At 39.2% G+C, this 22665-nt stretch overlaps 1 protein-coding gene across 3 annotated transcripts in view; it reads right to left on the reverse strand.

Moving 5' to 3' along the window:
• OLFM3 (olfactomedin 3) overlaps window positions 1–22665 on the reverse strand; it is a 59590-nt gene that overhangs the window by 10393 nt on the left and 26532 nt on the right. Inside the window, exons 1-3 of one of the 3 annotated variants that reach the window (XM_086753252.1) lie at window positions 10300–10428; window positions 5889–6035; window positions 3340–3495 (exon numbers count right to left, since the gene is read on the reverse strand). In XM_086753252.1, the coding sequence (XP_086609378.1) occupies window positions 3340–3495; window positions 5889–6035; window positions 10300–10428 (432 nt within the window). Of the gene's footprint in view, window positions 1–3339; window positions 3496–5888; window positions 6036–10275; window positions 10429–22665 lie in introns of those variants that run through there. The other 2 variants (XM_086753253.1, XM_086753254.1) reach the window with 2 other exon arrangements.

The following is a 22665-nucleotide window of genomic DNA, read 5'->3' on the forward strand; positions in this document are numbered from 1 at the left end:
CACAGTTTTTCCACTGAAAGTAGAGAGTTACCTTCAAATGATCTGAACCAAACCCGTGAAGGGCTGGCTTTCACATCCAAGGACAAAAATCCCTGCTAACGGTGCGTTTCCTGAGAGAAGGTGATTAGGCCTTAATGCAAAGTAACATTCAAGGAGATGGTACTTGTTTTACAGTGCTGTCATAGGTGGTCAGCTGTTAATTTCTATTTCACTCCTTAGGAACACAGAATTCATTTTTTTCTCACAGGCTATTTAACGCAGTTTAGTTCTGTTCTGGCCACAGTGATGTATACCTCTCTTTTCTGAAGTAAAAAATCCACGCTTCTTAAGTGTGCTTGGTATCTGCCATCCTGCTGCATCACTAGGTGCCTTTGAACTTCCTCGGTTGATCTCTCCTCTGGACTATCACAAATTGTTTTTTTTTTTTTTGCCATGTGCAGTTGTTGTGTTGATAATTCTGTTCTTAAACATTGGTTAAATAAAATAAGGCTCCACGTTGTAATGTTGGGTTGCCCCTTTCTCAGCCTTTTGCTGAGTCATATACTTCGGGAATTTGTCTCAGTTTGTATCCTGTATTGGCTGTTCTTATTTCATTTCTTAATTATCCTTTTAAATGCACTAATGATAGGGGCTTTATTACATTTGAACTAATTGCTTGAGGTTGTTTTTTGTTTGGTTATTATTCCATGGAAAACCTCAAAGAATCCTTGCAGTCAAAAGGTTTTGCTTTGCTGAAGAGCAGACAGGTTTGTCCCCGATGTATCACCTGTATGTAGAGATCTATCTTTTTTTTTTATTGGACATTTCCAAAATAAATGAAGTGATGGTGCCAAATCCATTTTTGCTAAGGAGATGTGAAAGAAGCTGATAGGCAGGGTGAGCATTTAAGCTGCTTGAAGATCCAACTCTGAATTTTTGCCTCTCAAACGTGTTTTAAGACAGCTAGAGAGCTCTGCGGTATCTGTTCATCACCTAGCTGATATACCCGTATTGTTTAAACAGTTTCTTTCACATCGCAATTATTATTTACTCAAAATAGACTTGTCTGCGTTGTTAGGAAGCATATTTTGCACACAAGCATCTTAATAGCTAGAGAATTGCATTTTAAATTATAAGCAGACGTGCCGTTGTAAGTGGACTGGAGAGTATTGGGAGCTGTACTGGTTCTGCTCTCAAGGGCTCTTCCAGTGACATGATAGCAGCAGAATTACCGCCGCGGACAGAAAGAAGCGGTGAATCTTTTTGTCTGCAGTTAAAGGTATTTTTATTTGACTGTTTTTATTAAAAACTTAACTTAATCCTACTGTATGCCTGTTAAAATGAACAGTTATTTTTCCCTTGATGACACGGAGAGTAGGCTTTGTGACACAGAAAGCTGAGCTCCAGGAGTGAAAGGTTTTGTTACTTCATTTTGAAATGATGAACTTCGGCTTTGGCGCTGTGGGGTAGCCAACTGCCAAAAATCATGGGTAAACCACGACGGAAAAATACGCGGAGCTTGTAAAAACTGAGAAAGATAGAAAGTGTTTAAGAGAATAAGTGATAGTAAGTTATTCCTGAGAGGATTTACACTGCCTGAGGTATAATTTGAGCAAACTACTGTAACTTTTTGTGGTGATCGCGTATCTCCTGCTGATGTGACCGAAGTATGACCATATGCTCAAGCGTGACCTGGATCGAATTTGTACTCTTTGGTTCTCATCAGCATGGAACGAGAATGTCAGAATATCTCACTCCACTAAATGATATAAAGATGGTTTTGGTATTTTCATGAGAAAGAAAATAATTTTATTGGTTTCTAGCTTGTTGCTATGATGAGTGACACAAGAACTGATTTGTATTGCAGCACGGATGGGCGGTAGATACGCTCTGGCACTTCCAACCTGCTGGGGTTGAGGGGTTGAGCTATATCCAAAATGAGTTTCTTTGTCTCAGATAAAGCACTGTAATTTTAGTGGATCAAATTCCAGAAAGCCAGCAGCATATTATATGATGTTGACCTTTTAAATAACTCCATAATTTGATTGGCTGGAAATCTGTTTTGTACTCCTGGCAAGCTGTCAAACCGAACGTAAATGACTGGCCAACGCGAATACTGAATATTTAAAAGGTTAGCGTACTGCAGAAACCTGCTACCTTTGACACTGTGTATCAGACATTCAAATTTTGATATTTCGTTCACAAGGAAAACTATAATGAGAATACAGAATATATAATGATGTTATATATATTTATTGTAATTGCAGCAATGAATGATGAAGGGAAAAATGGTGGGGACATTTCTTACTCCCTGAAAATAACTGGAAGGATGCGCTCAAGCTCTAACTTAAGCTCAGAATGATGACATAAAGAATAAAGTTTGGTAGTTAAATCAATAGTGTAGTAATTCCTGATATTATTAAGACCCATTGGATATTTAACATCTCTGAAAAATAAATGAGACCCATTAGCTATGTTTACGTCTCTAAATTTAGCACCAATTAGAAAATTAAGTCAATTTTATGTGAACTTTCATAAACACTTTAAAAATATCTATTTGGTTAACATAACGTAATCCTCAATGTTTTTTCTAGACCCTATCTTGCTGTCTTGCAGCCTTGAAATCTCAATTTATCTGACTTGCTATTTAAAGAACTTAAATATGCTCTCGTAACGTTTTTTCCTTAAGAGTAATTCAGCTGCTTTTTTTTTTTTTTTATCTCAGAATACATAATGCTATTTTGTAATCTCTGAAACACCCCTTCCTCACAAAAAAAAAAAGACTGGCTTGTCGTTTTTGTTGTCATTAAAATTCCTTGGAAGTATTTTTTTAATCACACAAATGTGACTGGGAATGATTGCTCTCCTCCCCTACCCGTTACTCAAAACAGCAAACCTTCAGACATGAAATCAGATCTTAATTGTACTGGATACAAACTACAATAACCTGATTTATTGTAGGCTTTCTTCCCTTCAACTGCAGTGAATGTCAGGCAACAGTAAAAGTGCAGAACTCTCGAGTTGTTTGCTATTAATTCAATTAGATCTCCCCATTTGTCACTGCAGCTTGAATGAATATAAATTTCTCAGTATGGCACGGGCATTGGGACAGAAAAAAAAAAAAGAATGTGGTTATAGTGACATTTCTCTAGTGACTTCATAATTAATGGTTACTCCCTATTACAATTAAAGTGAATGGAGCAAAAGATTATCATCATAAAGGAAAAATTATTATGCTTTTTTTTTTTTAATGTTGCTCTTGTAGGAGCATTTCAAGCTGAGGTCTTAGCAGTCCATGCATTGCTGCTTAGTACGCTGCTTCCACCAGGCTTTCAAAGTTAGTGTTAAAATAAAACCTACTTGAAAATGCTTGGTCATTAACGTCTTCCGGTCATCTTCGATTTGCCGAAACTTGGCCTTCAGCCCTTTCATTTGCGTTTCCATTTTTAAAACGTACTGGAAATCCCTCTGAGTCCGTAGATTTAAAACTTCAATAGACTGGGACATATTCTGAACCTGTTAAAGAAGAACAGTCTCTAAGTGCGCTTCTTGTTGCTTTACCTTTTCCCCTGGTTAGGTAGTGAAATGGTGGGCAATAAAATGTGCTGATGTCAACGCTTTAGTTGTGAACCATTTATGCCGCAGCATAGTTTTAAATTCTGTAACCACATAACAGTACAAAAATTGGGGAACAGGGCTAACAGAGGACTATCAGGAGCAAGACCTTGAAGCCATAAATGGTTTGGATGAGCTTCTCTGAGGCAGAGAGAGATCCTTTCACCACCGTTACCAATCGGCTCACAAAAAGCTGTAAGGCAGTGGAGTCTACTTGGTCACTTGCTGTAGATGCCGACTGTTTTTCAGGATGTGCTATAGGACATCCTGAAGTGCTGCTCTCCCAAGCACTTTGGGAGGGACAGGATTGAGATCTGACGATTTTGGTTAGTATGAAGAGCATTATTTTTATTGCTAATAGGCATTTATATAATAATTCAGTATAAGGAATTCGTGAGACCATCCAGAGAGAAGATGGGGTGTGCCCATCATTGAGTAGGCGTTTGCTTGTGATTTTGTAAGTAGATATCAAATTAAAAATTTTATTCAATTGTCTCATTTGCAGAAAACGACATTTTTTTTTTACAGATGAGAAGTAGTGAATGTTTGGGTAACTTTTGTAGAGCACGTGAGTTTGTAGCTATGGCGAGCACTTTCCTCATAATGAGGCCGGAATCACTGTCATCTAGAATAAATTATATCTATTTTTAACAGTGTCTGTTATAAAAACAATGCTTTTGCCCACCATAAAAATGACACATTTTGCAAGTGCAGTTATTCTTTTCTGTGTCACTGTGGCAGCTCAGAGAAGAGCTGTTGAGATCTTAACGCCTCTCCAGCCCCCATCCCAAAATCAAGTAAATATATATATATATATATTTTTTTTTACATTAATGTTTTAGTGTTTGGGAAATATGTTAGAGCAAGACTCTGGGGACCGAAGTCTTCCTCTGTTAAGTAAACAAACAGCATGGTGGGAGGTAGATTCTCTGTGTGCTGGTTCATGAGTGGTCCTCTCCCTGCAGCGCATGCTATTGGCTTTGTCACAACCTGAATGAGTCCCTGATGAAGTTCATGGATGTTGAGGGATGGAAAATCTGGGGGGATCTGGCACTGTATTAGCATTGGAGTGATTTTTCCATAGGTAGAAAAATATTGAAAATTTTATGCTAAAAAATGTATTTTTAAGTCTGTATTTTATTAGAGGGCTGGTAAGAAAGATGGGGCCAAACTCTTTAGCAGGGCCTGTTGTGACAGGACAAGGGGTAATGGATTTAAAGTAGAAGGAAGCAGATTCAGACTGGATATAAGGAAGAATCCTGTTGATCCTGTGTACCTAGGGGTAACGGTTTCAAAATAGAGGGAGGCAGATTCAGATTGGATATTAGGAAAAAAACTTTTACGCTGAGGGTGGTGGAGCACTGGCCCAGATGGCCCAGAGAGGCGGTGGATGGCCCATCCCTGGAAACATTCCAGGCCAGGTTGGACGAGGCTCTGAGCAACCTGATCTGGTTGGAGATGTCCCTGCTCCTGGCAGGGGGGTTGGGCTGGGTGGGCTTTGAAAGGACCCTTCCCACCCAAACCCTTCCGTGATTCTATGATTCTATATTGCTTTCTGCCGCTGTTCAAACGCTCTCATAGGTCTCGGGCTCTATACGGTGAGCTGTGATACAGTAGCTCTAACCTTGGCTACTCCTGCAGGGGATGCAGAACAACAGTTTGGCTTTTCACGGTTGTAACATTTTTTCAATGGTTGATGCAAAATAACACTGGTTTTACTATATATGCAATAGCGGATAATACTGGAGATAAGAATTGTGCTGTTTAGGGAAAGTTTGCCCCACCAGAGAATGAATAAACAGTATTATCTGAGAAAAGAACAAATAAAAGAAAATGAAACGGTTTATTTTCTTTGCAGGTGCTGTCATGTCTGTATCTTATTATTTGCTGATAAAAGACAAGGAATGACCTTCGAGAGTCTCACATGATTGAAGCAGAAGCTGTAGTTTAAATCCCACAGCAACAAGCTAGTTTGAGGTGGGATTTGTAACTGTTTTTACACGGAAAGATCAGTCCCGTCTGTGTGTAAGGGAGAATTTTGGGGGGAGTGAACAAGAGAGAAGATGCAACTGCAGTTTGCTAGATAAGCGGCTTGGGTTGGGAAAGGTGTGATATAAGGAAAAGGGACAAATAACCATCAGTGGTGAGAACACAGGTAGGGAATGTGCCCTGAAAAAACAGGGTTTTTTAGAAAATCCTTCAGTTCTCCATTTTGTATTAAACTTAGAGGGAACGGAGTCGATTTCCACGGGAAGTTTGGTGACCAACAGGAGGAGTCTGTTGGGCAGACTTACCTTCTCTAGCAGCTGTCTGAGCTGCCTGCTTTTGGCATCTCTCGAACAAAGGTTTTGTTCAGGCGCAACGACAGTGCAAATGCAACGGCCATCAGGATCCTGGGCTGAGCTGTAAACTTGCCACCCTTCCTTGGGGCTAATCTGAGTCTGTAACAAGAGAATAATAAAAGGAAAGGGAACTGAGCTAGGTTTTTTTTTTGATGTTTGAAAAATCACTACCTCAGAATATGGTTCTTTTGCGGTGTATGTTTGCAATGAGGTTCCTCCTAGTCAACACTTACTACAACCCTTATTACTCTCTTAACTAATGAGACCAGCGGTTCCACACAGTTTTGTCGTATCTCACACCCTTGTTTCGTACAGTTTTGTTGTATCTCACACCCTTGTAATAGTTCTCGGCACACGTTGTTTCCAGAGTGGATGAGAACAGGTTTCAGTTTGTGAATCAGCACAAGCTAGTTGATTTGATTCTTTGCAAAGGGACGTTACAGTTTTTTATCAGCAGCGAACAAACGTGTCCTTTCAGCCTGAATTCCTTTTACATTAATGGAAACAACAAAGATAGAAAAGAGCAAATAGAAAACCCCAAAGAGAGAGCACAGCGTGCGTGACTCGCGCGCTGGGAATTGGCTCAGGAGCGTTCAGAACGTGTGTTCGCAGGTTGGCTCCTAAAGATGCAGCACGGAGAAAACTCTTCTCCATCGACTTGTACCGCACACACACCAGAAGGGAGAGAGGCTCGCTGCAGGGCGGTACTGAACGCTGTCTGGTGAGTTCAGGTGAACCGGGACCATGCTGCAGTGCAATCAGGACATTGCACATCCTTCGCCAGGACAGAATAATTCTGGAAATTCCTAACTTTTTTTTTTACAGGAACCACTACTGAGAAAAGCAAAAAATCACATAATCGCGTAACACTGCCCTGCGTTTAAAGTTTGTGTGATACCTCGTGAGACTAGGTATCTGTCCGTTTAATGGGATGTATAGAAATATGCAGCATAAGAATGAGAGAAAGCAATATAATGAGATGATTGGAAAGGTTCAGCTGATGGAATTGAAACTAACGGACACAAGAAGTAATTATTTTACTTTCTTTTTAATCTGTAATTTAAAGTTAATATTAGGCATTATTCTTTTCTAATAACATAGTATTGGCTGCTGAATTTTCTACTGTAGATGCTAATGGATGCCACTCTTAGAAGTAATTTTGGTCTGGACACAGCTGGAATAAATTACTAACTATATTATAGAATTGTACTCAGTGTCAGCACAGCGAGGGATTATTTTACCCAGTGAGCTTTGATCTTGATGCTTTAGAGTAAGTTGCAGGGTTCCTCACCTCAGAAGAGGTGCAGTACCTCTGCAGACTGAGGTTAGAAAAAGCAGGGACTTTTCATAACAATGACTCTTCTGAAGCAGTCACGGAAGACAGCAGTGACCTCTTCTACTGCAGAGTTAACTGAAAAATCAAAATTGTATTGTCCCTGTTTTTCAAGGAAAAACAAGGTGTCACAACGTAGATGACTGTAAAAAGAGGAGAGCTGAGCTTGCCTTTGGGCTTGCTGGAAAGGCGGAGTCCCGTACTAAATTATACTGCCTCTGTGGTGTTCTCTTCTTAATTTTTAGGGCAAAGGGAATCTAGCTTAAGACATTGAGAATGATAGAAACTAAATAAAATTACATCTGCGGAGACAATTTAAATTGGTTTTGCGCAGCTACTGAAATTGCAAGCTTGAACAAGTGAAGCCTACCAAGGCTGGTAACCCTTGCAAAGCATAAGCTCTCTTCACTCCCGTGGTTTCCATCATTCTCTGCAGAACTTACACCCAGACAGTGTTGTCACGCAAGAGCGAGGAAACCCAATTTTTCTTGAAGTTCAGCAACCTGAAGCTTGTGATTATAATTCCTTTAGGTGAGAAATGGATAATACGGGTTTATAAAAAATGGTGATATTTGAGCCTTATACCTGCTACATTTAGCTTGACAGCAGCTGGTTTTACTGCATGGACTAGATGACCTTTAAAGGTCCACTCCAACCCAAACCACTCTATGATTCTGTGGTGGAGAATGTCTGAGATACCAGGATCATACACAGTCTATAGTAAAGCCGTGGTAATCCAGGCTGTGTTATCCAAGGTACTTATAAATTCTAGTGAGGTCACGAGTGTGGCTCTCTGCTTTAAGGAAAAAAAAAAAAATCCACTTTATTGATTAATTGGCAGATATTTTCTTACAGTGTGTAACGTACGGCTTGATTTTTAAAGGTAACTGCTCTTTGTGAGTGAATTTCTCACTGTGAGAGACTGTCAGGCCCAGAATGAGAAAACAAGAAGAAAACTAACAAGCGGAGAACAGCAAAAATAATAAATTATGCTAGTTCTTGAAAATTGGGGGAAAACAGAGGCATCCCTACAAAGCACAGTATTACTCATTGCCTTGGCAGGTGGCTGTGCTACAGACTCACTTCGCTTACCTCCAAAAGATTTACTTTTTTACTTGCACTTTTGTATGTTCTGATAAAACAGTTAGAGTTACCCCTGTGGTTACCAGTGACGGGGCAAATGGCAGCACATATACTTAATATGGTTGCTTAAACAGAAACAATATTTTTCAGTTTGCCTTGCAGTTTCAATCCTGGGACAGGAACAGAGCTGAAAGGAGGCGACCCCTTCCCTGACCTCACCTCCTTGTACAATTCTTCCAGCTGAAGGGAGAAAATGGGGAGTTTTTATTCTTTTTTTTTTTTTTTTCCTGGTACAATATCCACAATTTATGAGCTGCGCGTGTGCCAGGAGGGGACTTCTGGAGAAGCGTATGTGCTGCGCTGTTCACTGGAGAAGCTGCCAGTGGATAACTCTGGACGGCAGGTAAAAACCAGTCAGTGATGGGCTGGGTATTACCGAGCACCGGGGGAGTACAGGCTCTCAGCCAACATCTGAAGTTTAGATTTGGGGTGCTCAGTTTTAGGCAGAAAGAACCCGACGTGAGTTGTGCTTGCAACTCCAACTCCGTGAGCGCGAAGAGCATGACTGAAATAATCCTGAGGAGGCATTTGTATCAGCAGCGCTCTGTGGTAGCCAAGGGAAGCTTGACAGTTTGCTTGGAACCTAAACACGTTAATATATAAACACATCTGTGTGTGTGTATAAATATATACGTGTTTGTTAGAATAATTAGCGTCTCTCTTAGTTACGCAGCTGCAACTTGAAACATGGATTTAAATGCGCTAAGGAACTTTATTACTTGTCACGTCATCTTGCCACAAGAACTAGCAATGTATATTGTACTTCAGTGAGCACAAGGTACATTTAAGGAAAATAAACCAGAGCTTTTCCTTGTCATCTCACGTTCTTGCTGCTCTAAAACACGAGAGAATTCTTTCTTACAACATAATTTAATTAATTTTAAAGTAGTAATATTTAAAGTCTAAATGCAGTGATTTTTTTGCAGTAATGTTTTTGCTGCATGCATATATTAAATTAATTAGGTGTTGATTGGTAAATGCATAATTTTTAGTACAACTAAAAAAACTAAGTTATGAGCTACTGTATAAATAGTAAAATTTACATTTTACATAACATACTATTATGTAAACGTCTGGTTGCAGTTACACAAAGATACACAGAGAAGAGTGTTTTACTAAACACGTAGGAAAATGGTGTTCCAGTTTAATTTATGAATGCCAGTATAGTGTTCCCTCTTGTCCAATTAAAGTATTACCTTAATTTTTAGGCTTCTCAGGAGTAGTTAATCACAGCTTTCCTGTAGGTCTTCATTAAGAGAGGCTGCTGTCTCTGAGGATCCGCCATACAAAGTGATACTTGTGTCATTTGTGTTATTCCCGTATCAGCCTTTCTAAAATTCTGCTAACCTCCTAGTACCAACTGCATTTTGTTTCTAACAGCTATTTATTTGCTTAACTGTACTCCGATAAAGAAAAACAGGAAAGAACCAGACCCCTTGCATATTGTAGTGAATAGCTAATCTATAACATCATTCAGACAAAAATAAACCTACTGCCAGATATATATATATATAATATATATAATTTTTTTTTTTCTTAATAATGCAGTACATTTTTCTGGAGCAGTAAACATAGGGGGAAAAAAAAGTCTCGACCAGTGAAATGACACTGCTGTACTATTTTTAGCATTTCACCCTCAAGATGAAAGCATTTGTTCTTAAATATTTAAGGATGCTATTTCAAAATCTTTCCTTTCACAGTAAGACCACAACATGCTCGCTAATGTGCAGGTTTCTGATGCCCGAAGAGAAGCATGCATTCAGTGATGACAGGAAAATCAGTAGCTTAAAAAAGAGATTTACAAAAAGGCAACAAATGAAAGCGTTTGCAGGCACTTAAATACTACGTCAGGATGAAGACAGCTTGCAACACATCACAGCTACTTACTAGAGTATCTGAAGTGGTTATTCTGGTGGTATTTAGTCCTACCAGAGACGGGAGGGTTTGGGACATCCAGTTAGAGATCATTGCCATGGTACTAAGAACAGCACCAAGCTTCAGCAGTGGAGGACTCATCGCTGTGGAGCTAATGAGTTTTCATAGTGACTGATCATCATCCCGGTGCAGGCTGGCAGCGAGAGGCGTGACTGCAGCGCACAGCATCCCCAGCGTGAAAGGAGATGGAGCTACCCAGATTACATCGTCCATTGAGAACACTCGCATCCTTATTTGCCCTCTGTCTGCTCGCACGAGCAAATACTTACGACTGTCTTGTGCTGACGGCTAAGTAAGCAGCCCTTTCTGTGCTAATAATCACTGCAGTTTCCAGGGGGAGATGGCACGGGTGAGTTACCCCTTTATAGGTGCTAGAGAGTCAATTAACGCTGCGTTAGTCCAGTCCTTGCAGAGTGGTGTGTGTTCCTGTCTGAAATGCAAAAGCCCAACCACAAACCCAAAGACTGGTAACTCCCCTCTCTCTCCCCGTTGCTGCTCTGGGAGAAATACACTTGGGTCTGTTTCTAAATGTGATGCTGAACCTGTTCAGGGGGACGGGGAGAACGGCCAGCCTGCCCATGAAAACACAACAGCTGTCCACCTCCGAAACCCTGCTGAACCTTCCTTGACCTGCTGATCTCTTGTAAATTACAAACACCAGTGACTTTATCATTTGCACAGCTTTTTATTAAGATATCTGTTGTTCATAAAAGAGCTTTGAAGCAGTAAAGATTCACATTTTGGTGTTCCTGTTAGTTTCCAAAGTTTTAGATTGAGAGTTATTGCATTACATCCAGGGCTGGCAGACTCAGGATGTCTTTATTGCCATTTGGGTGGGAAAAGATGACCAATTGTGGGTTGCTCACGTGGCATTTTGAGGCTTCTTTTGGCTCCAGTCCGCCGTTAAATCTACTGTTCTCTACTGCTGTAGAATGATCTCCAAGTTCAGTAGCAATTTATATTTTTTAATAAATTTAGCAAGGGAGGTAGGGGAAAACCCAGGAAAAAAAAAGTGCAGAAATCATTGTGCCGTCGGGGTAGTTTTACTTCTTTAGAATTATTTTGAAAAGAGGAAATGCTGAGCAAGGATTCCTGACACCAATTATTTTAGAGAGAACTTGCTTAAAAGTTTACAGAGAGATAGACTACTGTATTTTTTTCCCAGAGGCAATTATGGACTTGGTTTCTGAATTTGCTTGCAAAAGACTATTCTTCTTAAGGAATTTTGGTGGTTTGTATGAAGGAAATCTGAAGTGAAACTGAAGGAATGTGTTTTTTTTCTCTTCTAGCATTAAACTGCAGAGATTTATTGAAATAATTCTAAATTAAGGAAGACACAAGGAAAATTAATTTTTTTTTTAAGAGAAATTGAAAAACACATTGAGAGCTATTCTATAATCTGATAAGGAGTCTTCCAGCAATAGAAGACAGAGGAATTCTGTACATCCAAGTAGTAAGTGTTTTCTGGGAGTTCCACAGTAAGGTGAGCAGTGAAATGTTTGAAATACTCAAAAAACCCTAATTCACTGAAGAGATGCATTTGAAAACAGTGAAAGAATAGTTGTTTGCTTATATACAGATTCTGCACAGAAAAATAAGCTTTTTGCTAGTTTCTCTCTCTCTCTAGACATTGCAGTAAAAGACCTAAATATGAAAATGATAATAAATTATTGTAGTTGTAGTTTGATTTACCTGTCGCATGTTGAACACACACACTTGTTTGCATGCATTTTGATTTATGTCGCCTACTTTGTTTAACTGATAGCAAAACGGATGCTGGTGTCTCAATAAGAAAACATGATATTTTGCTTCGTTCAAAAAAAAAAGTATCCTAGTAAATAAAAAAGTTGCACTAGATCAGTCTCCTTGATCCGTTTAGCTCCTTTCTCTGGCAATAGCCAGCAGTGGTTGCCTAAAAGAGCGCAAGAAGAGAACAAACATACAAGAATACTTTTCTTGGTGTAACCTTCTAGCAAACTCTGGTTCTCGCGGGGCCAGAGGTTGTAACTTTGCGTTCAACAGTCTTTCATGATGCTTTCTTCCATGAATTTCTCAAGGAACTTTCAAACTCATCTGTTCTTTTACAAGGCGCAACATCCATTGGCACGGAGTTCCACCAGTTTAATTATGTCTTGTGTGAAAAACATAGTTACAAGAAGTCATTATTAGTTTCCAAATTTGAGAAATGCTGTGTTAAATTGAAATCTTCAACTTTCTGTAAAAAAAACCTTTTTTTTTTTTTTTTTTTTTTTTGAAAATGAAAACCTTGATTTACTTCCAAGAACCATAATTGCTTTCCGTTACTTAATAGAAAAAAACTCTTTGTGAAAGCGTTTGGATACTGCAAACACGGTAAATGACAGAACTCGGTGTGGCTGAATCTCGTAACGCTGTTGATACCCTTTGAGAGCCAGGGGTGACTCTACTGTCTGCTGTTCTGCTGACTCCAAAGGGGTCAATAGCAGTATTAGGTTTGATAAATCAACTTTGGGAGTGGTGTGTGTCCTTCCACTCTGGGGTGCGTCCTACGGCCTGGCCTCCTGCTTTTCTGGAGTGAGCAGCTGCTGCAATACGCTGGCTCTGGCTGGGCATTCGCGTTTCCTTACGGTGAAACCAGAGTGCAAAGATGGCTGGGACGTGCCACATTTCATGCTGGTATGGGCTCGTGGTGGTACGGGGATCTGTAGCTGCAGAAGGACTCCTGCCTTTCGCAGTTCCTAATGGCAGCTGTTTTACTGAGCTTATCTTCTGTATTTCAGGTGATAAATTTTATAAAACTTGGATTGTGTGATGGTGGCCATTACGTATATTTCTCTGGAGATAAGAGACCCTGTGGCAAGACACACTTGACATGGTGTCCTGAGGCTGAGGTCGGTCAGGCGTTACGTCAGCATGATGGAGGGCATGGCGAGTGGAGCTGTTCCAGTCCTTCAAACAGAGTTTGTGTTTCTGTGGAGGTAGGCTGAAAGTTGCCCACTGGACAGATGTGCATATTGAACCACCCAGAATGGCAGCAAGCGTCAGGCTTTTTGCTGAACCGTCGCCCTTACTGGCAATTTATCAGTTTCCTGAGTAACTCCATTCATTACTTCCAGTATGGAGGAGGTAACATTTGGCAGTGTTGCATGATTTTCTAGTTTTATTGGGTACTTCAGAAGTACCTCAGCATTCTCTCCAGACCTAACACAAAGAAGATTGTCAGTCACCAGTTTTATCACCTTTTTTTTGTTCCTGCCTTCTTTCAGAAGTTTAATAAGCACGTTAATTCCCCCAGTTCCAACACATTTCCTTAAAGCCATGATAGATTTTTTTTTTTTACCACATTGACCTGCAGCTGTTAATATTTTTGGTTTTCTTCTCTTAAACTTTTCAGTTCCACAAAAGAACATAATCTGTCCCCTACTGACTGTTTTAACCTTGGATAGAGTACTTTCAAAAGACAATAAAAGGCTTTTCTTGAAGTCCAGATCAATAAGTACTGCTGATTATCCTTAAAGCTGTGTATTGTCAACTCCTGCAAAGAATGCCGTTTGTTTGGTGGTTATGATCATTCCTAACGGACGGATAGAGTAGTCATCAATGTAGTTTAGAACTTTATTTTCTTCCGACCGGTTTACCCGCTAAAGAGAAAACCTGCTGATGTGTGATTCACAGTATTGCTGCTAGACACATCTTCAAAGAGCATAGCAGGAGATAATCCTCTAGTGCTCTTGACTGGTGGGTATATAATTAAAAATTACCATCTCGTCGCTATCTGGATTCCCCATGGTGCTGAGGTTCGATCCCCTGTAACCGCACAAGGGCTTTGAAGCACATGTGCACTGCAGTGCGGGGACAATGGCAAGTTGTAGAGGTATATGCAAGTTTTAAAAATTTCATGCACCTATCTGTCAAATAGTTGCTTCAGAGCGGTATTGCGAAGACGACGTATGTGGGAACAGAGACCTATAGGCTCTGAAAAGGTTTATTTCCTGGACACTGGAAATACTCACCGGAACTATAGTTCGTTTGCGTTCTTAACAGCACGATAGAAATGTCCAAAACTCCTCTCTGTTCAGGAACTAAAACTTCCAAATAATTTTAGCTGCATTTTGCCATAAATATTGGGGTAAATTAAAAACTAGCAAGCAAATAGTAGTAAATTTTTGAGAAACACATCTAAAATTGCATATACAAAGATCTTACCAGAAACCACAGAATCACTGAAGAGTTATTCTCATCTCGTTAGGGAGTAGAAACAAAACCTTATGATCTGTTTCATTTCAGCGCTGTGTTTTGCTTTTGCTTTTTTAAAAAGCTGCGGTTTCACATTTCTAGTCTATGATAAACTGCTATGAAGCAGTTTTCTGAACAAGAGCTAGAAAGCAACAGCAGTTGTAAAATCTGAACATTGTTACTCTGAAATTCCTACTGGTATGGTAACTTCCTCTTTCCATAGCTTACTTCTAAAGTCAGTAAAAGCTAAAATATTCACACAGGGTGACTACAGATGCCATATTTTGATCTTAGGTAAAAGTATATGAATCTGTAACAACTTTGGTCATGTTAGCAGAGTTACTGTATTCCAGTTCTGTAGTATTAAATTATTATATTGTAAATTATTAGGAGTGTTAAAGGTAAAGGTGGTATTCTATCAATGCCCTTAGTTATTGTTGTTACATTAGAAGTTGTTGGAGGCTCTTCTAGTCTCTGATATTTACTGTCACTCTGAGATCCTGTTACATTTTGATATGGGTTAAATAAAATCGAATGTAAATGAGAATACAGCCCAATGTTACATTATCGCAACTGAGATGTGATAATCTCTGTACTATAAAAAGTAATTAACGTCAGTATTAGGAACATCAACAACGCAAATGTTCTGAGAGTCAGCAATATCTGAACACACATACACACAAAAATGCATAAAAAAAAAGTCTCATTACCTCCTGGCTGGAGGAGAAGAAAGATGAAAGTGAAGTTCAGCAGCAGTCACCTAGCGTTGATGTCAGCTTATTTAATAAATGTAAAAAAAATATTACCTCATTCCTAAACATTTCTTACAATTCAGAGCCCTCTTCATGGGTAAGTGCTGTAAAGGCTTTGCGTAAAACCTTGCATTTTATGCAGATGGAGATCAAAGTGATTGCAGACTCATGGCTCAGCTATCTGAAATAGCTTCCTTTGAAGCAGAGCGAAGTCAGGAATCTTAAATCTCAGGAAGTTTTTACTTTGACAGGTTAAGTTTAGAAAGTAAGTGCTTGCATAAAAGTCAAACCTTGTCTTGTTACAGTGTTGTTCTACAGTCTATAGAGTTGTTTTTTTTTTTTTTTAATGTGATATATTCTAGTGGTGACTCGGTAGTACACTGATTTTAGAAGTGTCAGTACGTTAGTCATGTTCCTGAGCGTTACTATTTATTCACATAAGGTTAATGTGTGTATATAAAGCAAAGTTCTCAGAATTTGAATAGCAGTTAAAATCCACAGAGCTGCAGGTGGACTGAGCAAGTGCCCTTTGTTGAGATTATCCTCTCACCAGCTCATCTGTGCGTACACAGTGACACTCCTCAGTCGGGCATCTCTGCTGATGGCAGAAGTACTGAGCAAGGGATTTTAAAAGTCTGTTGTCCTTTACATGCTTCTATACCAATGCTGTTGAGGTGACACTTTCTGAAGTGGGCTTAGCTATCTGCTTCTTCATCCTTCAGGCTTCAGGGAGCTTCCTTTGAACGAAGGAAGATACTGTTCTTAGAGAGCATTTTTGTGTTTTTTCCCCACCGCTTCTCTCGCGTTCTGCTGTTGGCAGTTCCCTAGTGTACAGAGTAACGACGCGGTGTGTCTACAGTGGGCTTAGTTCATGATGAGAATTGCCTGAAACTAGAAGCTGGCTGGGCAGTGGACTTCAGGAAAGTTTGCAGTTAATTGCAACAGTTGGGAAAAAACAATGGGCAGGGAAGGATGAACTGAAATGAAAACAAAAACTACTTAGTTTATTTCGTACCATTTGAGTTGCCACATTTATATCAGATACTTGGTAAAACCTCATAAGTTTTTCCCTCAAATGTGTGATATGATGATGGACCTAACAGGAGAAATAGTGAAATCACCCTTTTCTGTTCTGTCCTCTTTATTTCTCTGGGTTATTCGTGCTTACTTAAAAAGCTTCTTTTCTAAAATACAGAGAGATACCTATTCAGTAGACAAGGACTAAAGATTGTGCAGAGTCTCCTTCTCCCTTCAGCAGAGGCTGGGAATCTGCACACTTTTGAGGGATCCTGGGATCCCTCCTCCTTGTTGTGAACGTACACAGAATGCCAGGGTGCAACGTTGGATGGTCCTGGGTCTGGAACTGGCTAGGCATTGCACAATTTCCACGCAGCAGGGATTTTGAAACCGGGCGTGATTTGGAGTTAGATAGTTTGGACATGAATGCAGCATTTCAGGAGGGGAAGAGAGTAGTTTTGGTGTGTGGAAAGGAGCTGTGCCTCGGGGTCAAGAAAGCAGCTCATCTCCTTATTTAGTGGTATGGTTGTATTCACATCTGGCCAAGTGCTGTCTTTGGAACTGAGAGCAAAGGAACCATCCGCTGTTGTTAGATTTCTGCTGTATTCTGACAAACAGATCTTTGTACGTTCTTGGTAAATTAACAGCTTTGCACTACAGAAACACTTGGCTTTATCCTCCCTTTATGTCCTAATGCGGATAGTTGTCAACACTCTATAAAATGAGTAATCAAAAAGTGAAATGGGGAGGGTCATCCTATTGACTTGCCCTTCATCCCACCATGTGTCATACGTTCTTTTGGCAAGTCTCTTCTCAAACTGTCATGTCACACTGATTCCTTTTGCTAACATATACCTGTAACACCCTCTGTAAGGATGAAATAGGGAAAATTCCTCAGTACTTCAGTAATCTGGCACCCCAAAGGCTTCCAAAAACGTATAGGTTTAACCAGCATGGCACTGATAACGGCATCTAAAGGCTGTAGCATCTTCCTGTTAGGATTTTCAGACAACAGCGGCATTAACAACATTTCCCTCCTGAGACAATATGATATCCACATTGTTTTGAAAGAGGCCATTTGTATTCTGACTTTCCTTCCTCCATTTCTACCAGCAGTTTGACTCAGGTGTGACTGACGTACCGGTTTCCAGAGTATCAGGATTAATGTAAGCGTAATGCCTGGAAAAATCCATGTCTACAATACTTAGCAACTCAGGAGAGGCCGTGTTCTTTTGATTAGAAAAGAGTGATATCCATTGGAAGGTCTCGTAAAATTAGGCACAGAAAATTGTGACCAATCTAAGCAGTGAGATAAATGTAGAACATTTCTTCAAACTTGTGGAAAATAAAAACTGGAAAGAGAGTCTAACTATGTTCATAATGCAACTGTAGCTTGCATGGTGGCACTTAGAGGTTAATAATTTCAATGCTTGTGATTCTTTACCCTGTGATGTGTTATCCTTGCCCTCCCTTTTCATGTGCGTCTCAAACAGGCACTACATCCTATTCTCCGAGTCACAAAGCTGTGGTCTCGGCCTAATAATGAGTGATTTTTCAGTTATTACAGAACGTGATTGCAGCAGTTGAGGAGATGGTGGAAAACGGTCGAGCTTTGTCTTGCTTTGCAGTCACGCAGCGAAATGTCTCATACTACAGGCTGTGGCAGGGAAAGAGAACAAAGCTTTTCCAGCGCAGTAAGCGGTTCTGACATCAACCTGATCAATGATTTATCCTACACAAAAGGCTCACATTTCAGCTTCCAAATGCAAAGCATTCTAAAAAAATAAGTGCACATCAAGTCACATTACATTCATTCTTTTATAGTCGCATTTTATGACCAAAGGAAACAAGGTCATTCCCAATTTACGAGGACTGTGATTTTGCAGTTCTGTGGGGTTTAGTGAGCTGAAACGGAGGAGTATAAACAATGAGGACTCAGGCGATACCACATCAGACGCCTTCTGTTTACTGACACTCTCCGTACAGTCTGTAACCTTTATTTTTAAAATGGCTGTTCAGCAGTTTAAGGCTATTTTTTATCCTCTCCAGCACTTAATCCTTGTGTGCAGTCATAATCCTCTGCTTACAATATCAAAATTAAAAACTGTAGAGATGACTATTATCTCACAGTAGAAAGACATGAAATGTGTGAGGAGCAGGCACCAATGAATAGCTTAGAAGCAAAGACTTCATTGCCAGAGAAAAAGATTTCTGTCCACAAAAAGTTCAATGCAGGGATTTTTCTTTCTAGCTTGAATTAGGGGGGAATTCACTAATGATGAATCACAAAGTCAGTGGGTCTTTAAAGGACTGCTTAACAATGAAGTGGAGAATAAAATTCGCAGGCAAAGCTGGTGAAGTTTTACATAAGCTTTTAGATCTAATTAAAAAAGGGCTAAGGTTTTGCTTAATGAAGGCATTTACATAACTCTTGAGATTTAATATTAATTTTACAGGGAGATTTAACTAACTTATTAGCAGATGAGAGAAAAATGTAACAAAAGATTTCCACTAAATCTTGTAATTTGTTTCTGCAGCTTGGCTATCAGTGATGCAGAAAGTGAAGGAACTATTTGCACTAGGGCAAATAATAACTTTGGCTACACAAGGAGCTCCTGAAAAGCATTTTCAGCCCAAAAAGATAATTTAAAAAACTTCCACAAACTCATCTCAAGGATCAGAAAACCAGAAAAGGAAATTTCAGTCCAAATTACTGCAAAGGTCATGAGGGTAAGACACCCAGCTAATATCAAACAGTACACAGCATTTTGAAAGCAAAATCACCATATTCTTCTGGTCTGTTGAAACCTGAATGTCGGCAGAGGAAAAGTTTTAATTCGTTTCCGTGATAACACCGTATCGTAAAACTGAGATGACTAAACTACAGCCAGTTACACAGGTCACTTGAGATGCTTATTTGGAATTCATGAAAGCTTAAGATCCAGTCTCTCTCATACGCACTTTTCTGGAAATTTAAATTAAATTTAAATTTAAATTATAAACTCATGTTATATAATACAGTATTCCAGATCCAGATACATAAATACAGTCCTCTTGTGCCCAAACTGTTCATATATCAACCCTTCATACACTGAAAGTAACTGAGGATATGATAGTTTGGTTGTCAACAGAGGAAAACTGTTGAAATTGTGTCATCGTCATTGCTGGAGAGCTAAAGGGTGAGCTTCTTTAATTATGGGAAAGTATTTTCTGTATGATTTCTGTGAACCATTGTTTAGTATCACGAGTCATAATAAGGGCTTTAATAAACAAAGCATCATAATTTTGGTCTTTGTAGTGAGCAGAAACACACTCCTTTTTCACCCGGAAAACGAGTGTGCCCTTGTTAATAAAAACATCAGGGAGGTGATGTGTGCTCTATGGGATATATGGCTTAGAGGGGTGAAACTGTCTTTTTCAGCATCTTAACAGTGAGAGAGAGGTAGGAAATGCTGTAAGTAAGTAGAGCTTACGTTTTCAAATGTAGCTTGGGAGGAGAAAATTATGAAGTATTTCACATTTCTAGCAAAATCCATGTGAAAAAAAATCTGATCCAGGCTGAGAACACTGGAGATAGTGCCTCAGAAGTGAACTGTCTTCTTCAAAGATCGGACTCTATCATATCTGGAATTTTACTTCTTACCTTTGATCCTGAGCTGGGTAAAACATATTAGGGTTACATTTTTTTGAATCACTCAGTACTTCCAAAATATCCCATAGCGAAATGATTCAAGAAGGCAATGAAATACATGTTGCTTTCAAGCACTTCTAAATATAAGGAGGTTGATGTTCCTAGCCAAGATCCAGATCTCCCGGTGCTGAACGTATTACCCACTGCACATTGACTTATAAAAGCACCAAGATGTTAAATGATAAAAGTAAAAACTTATCAACGTGAAACTGGAAAAAAATGGACGCATCTTAGCTAATTCATCAAAGCACTGGTGTTAAGGCAATTAAATAGCAATAAGAAAGCGCCAAGGTCCATCGTTGTTACTCTTGAAATCAGTTTTAAAGCTACAACTAGAATAAAATTATTTAAAATCTATATAAAAAGAGATGGTTTGACATAAATAGCAAGATGTTGAAGAAAATGTTGCAGAGGTCAAAAGTGGGTAGATGAAGAAACTGCATTTCACATAAACTACTGTTTTATTGACTTTTTGCTTTTGATGGACGAGCAAATTACTGTTTGCTTTCTGATGAATATAACATACGGTCTATCTGTCACAAATACGTAGAAAAGTGATTCCAGGTGCAACCCACCTTAGCCAGTGCTTGGGGAAAGTATTTGTCTTTTTTGGGCCAGACAGGATGTCACAGAGCTATTTGCAAGAATGAGGTGGGTTTTTTTCTTTCACGTAACATACAATGCAGTGATAAAAGAGGGTGAAAATACATTCTCTAGCTTGAAAACACGGTTGCTATAGAGCAATGCCTGCTGCCTGTGTTCTTATTTCTCATAAGCTGTCTTGCAAAGGGGAAGGAAAGGGTGAAAGGAGCAAGGAGAGTGGAAATATTAATGCATGGCTTCAGTAGCGTGCAGTCAGTAACGAGAAAACTTGCCGAATGGATAGACAGGAACACATCATTTTAAGGACTTTGCCTTTGTCAATAGTTCTTGCCGCTTCTCGCCTATTATAGACTGTTTAGGAAACAGACTTGTGCAGATCTTAAATCTGATGAAGACTGTTAATAATACTCTTCTAAATTATCTGCATTTGGAGCTCTTTTACTACCACATGCACGTTTCACGGATACTACAAGCCATTTACTGAAGGGCACTTCAACAAAACCCAGCTTAAATTTATGCCATGTTTTCCTGGAAGAATTTAAGTGGAGTTTTAAAATGAAGGGCTTAATTTTAGCTCTGGAGTAACTTAATTAAATGACAGTCACGTTGTAAATGGTTTTTGCTCGTTATAGCCAAATAATCAAAATCAGTTTAACGGCAAAGCGTGGCTTGCGGGATTTGCACAAGAGGTATATCACAATTATTTCGGTTTGGTCTTTGTTCACATTGTTAAGCTCTGCTCTGGGCTGTGAGATTTTCCATTTATTGTTCAGTGTACTAAGGATGCAGATGAGTAATTTCATGAACTAAAGGAAAACTCGGTAGATAAACTCAGTGACGCACACATTTTCTCATCTGTAATATGATGAATTTTAAATACTCTGATGAATTTAAAATATTCAACTTATCACTGGAGATTTTGTTCAATGACTTTGATACAAAAAGAAACATTTTGGAATGCTTCCTTTTCATCAATTGTTAATATGTTAGAGACAGGTCCCTAGGTTGCAAATGACTTTTTGATACCCAGAAAGTTTGTCAGTCAAGTCGCTTTGCACAAATTCAGTTGTTTATTAGTAACAGGCATGGATATTTTGTGCTGAATGACAAAGTCTCATTTCAAAGGGTTTAGAATAAACACCTGCTTAGACACTTTAATTCTTTTGAAAAATTAATAGAGACTTGAATGTTGTTTAACAGGGTACTGGATACCATGCTTTAAAACCAAAACAGCCCGTGGGAATGATCTAGAGCCTGGGAAGGCAGGCTACAAAACCACACTTAACTGGGGACATTCAAGCAATCTTATTTTATCCTGAAATCGAACAAAATATTTTGCTACTGGTAGTCTTTTGTGTTTACTTATTGTTAAGATAGATGTGTGAGCTGTACAGAAGAAGCTGTTTGCAGTTCTTGGGTGTTTTTGGTTCTTCAGAACTCACGGTTATGGCTTCTTAAGCAATATAAATTGCCAAATTTTTCCCGTAGCAAACCATTTTCTCTGTCAGTTGGTTTAATAAAATATAGGACCTCTTCCTAAAGATTTTACATGGCTTATGGACATACATGAATGTAGAACACTCCCTTAACGTCTAACAGTTTTCTGTGCTAGAGTTTGCTTTCTGGGTTTACAACAATTGATTTCAGAATCAGATTCCCAGATCTGGATCTCTTTTTTGGAAGAACTCTGTAATCTGGCTCCAGATTTTCCATCTATCCTTGCAGGGTCAAATACTTTCCTAGAAGTTGTAGCTGGGGGATACCTGTATTAAGAAACAGAGGTATCAGACTGTAGGCTTAGATCTGCTGAAGTCCAAGCCTTCCTAGTATGAACTTTCCTGGTAGTTCCTTGAGGGTATGATTAATTGCCTATAAATAAATTTTGGACTGTGTAGTATGTTTAGAACAGATAGCAAAACACAAAGCAGTATCCCAAACAGTGTTCCATGATGATTTTCATTCCTGCTATGAATTCTCAGACGTATGGGAAATGCCATGGCTATAAATCTCTTGAGCTGACCAGCATTCCCAGAGACAAAA

Source organism: Chlamydotis macqueenii, chromosome 8, assembly GCF_036417535.1.
Source record: "Chlamydotis macqueenii isolate bChlMac1 chromosome 8, bChlMac1.mat, whole genome shotgun sequence".
Lineage (NCBI taxonomy): Eukaryota > Metazoa > Chordata > Aves > Otidiformes > Otididae > Chlamydotis > Chlamydotis macqueenii.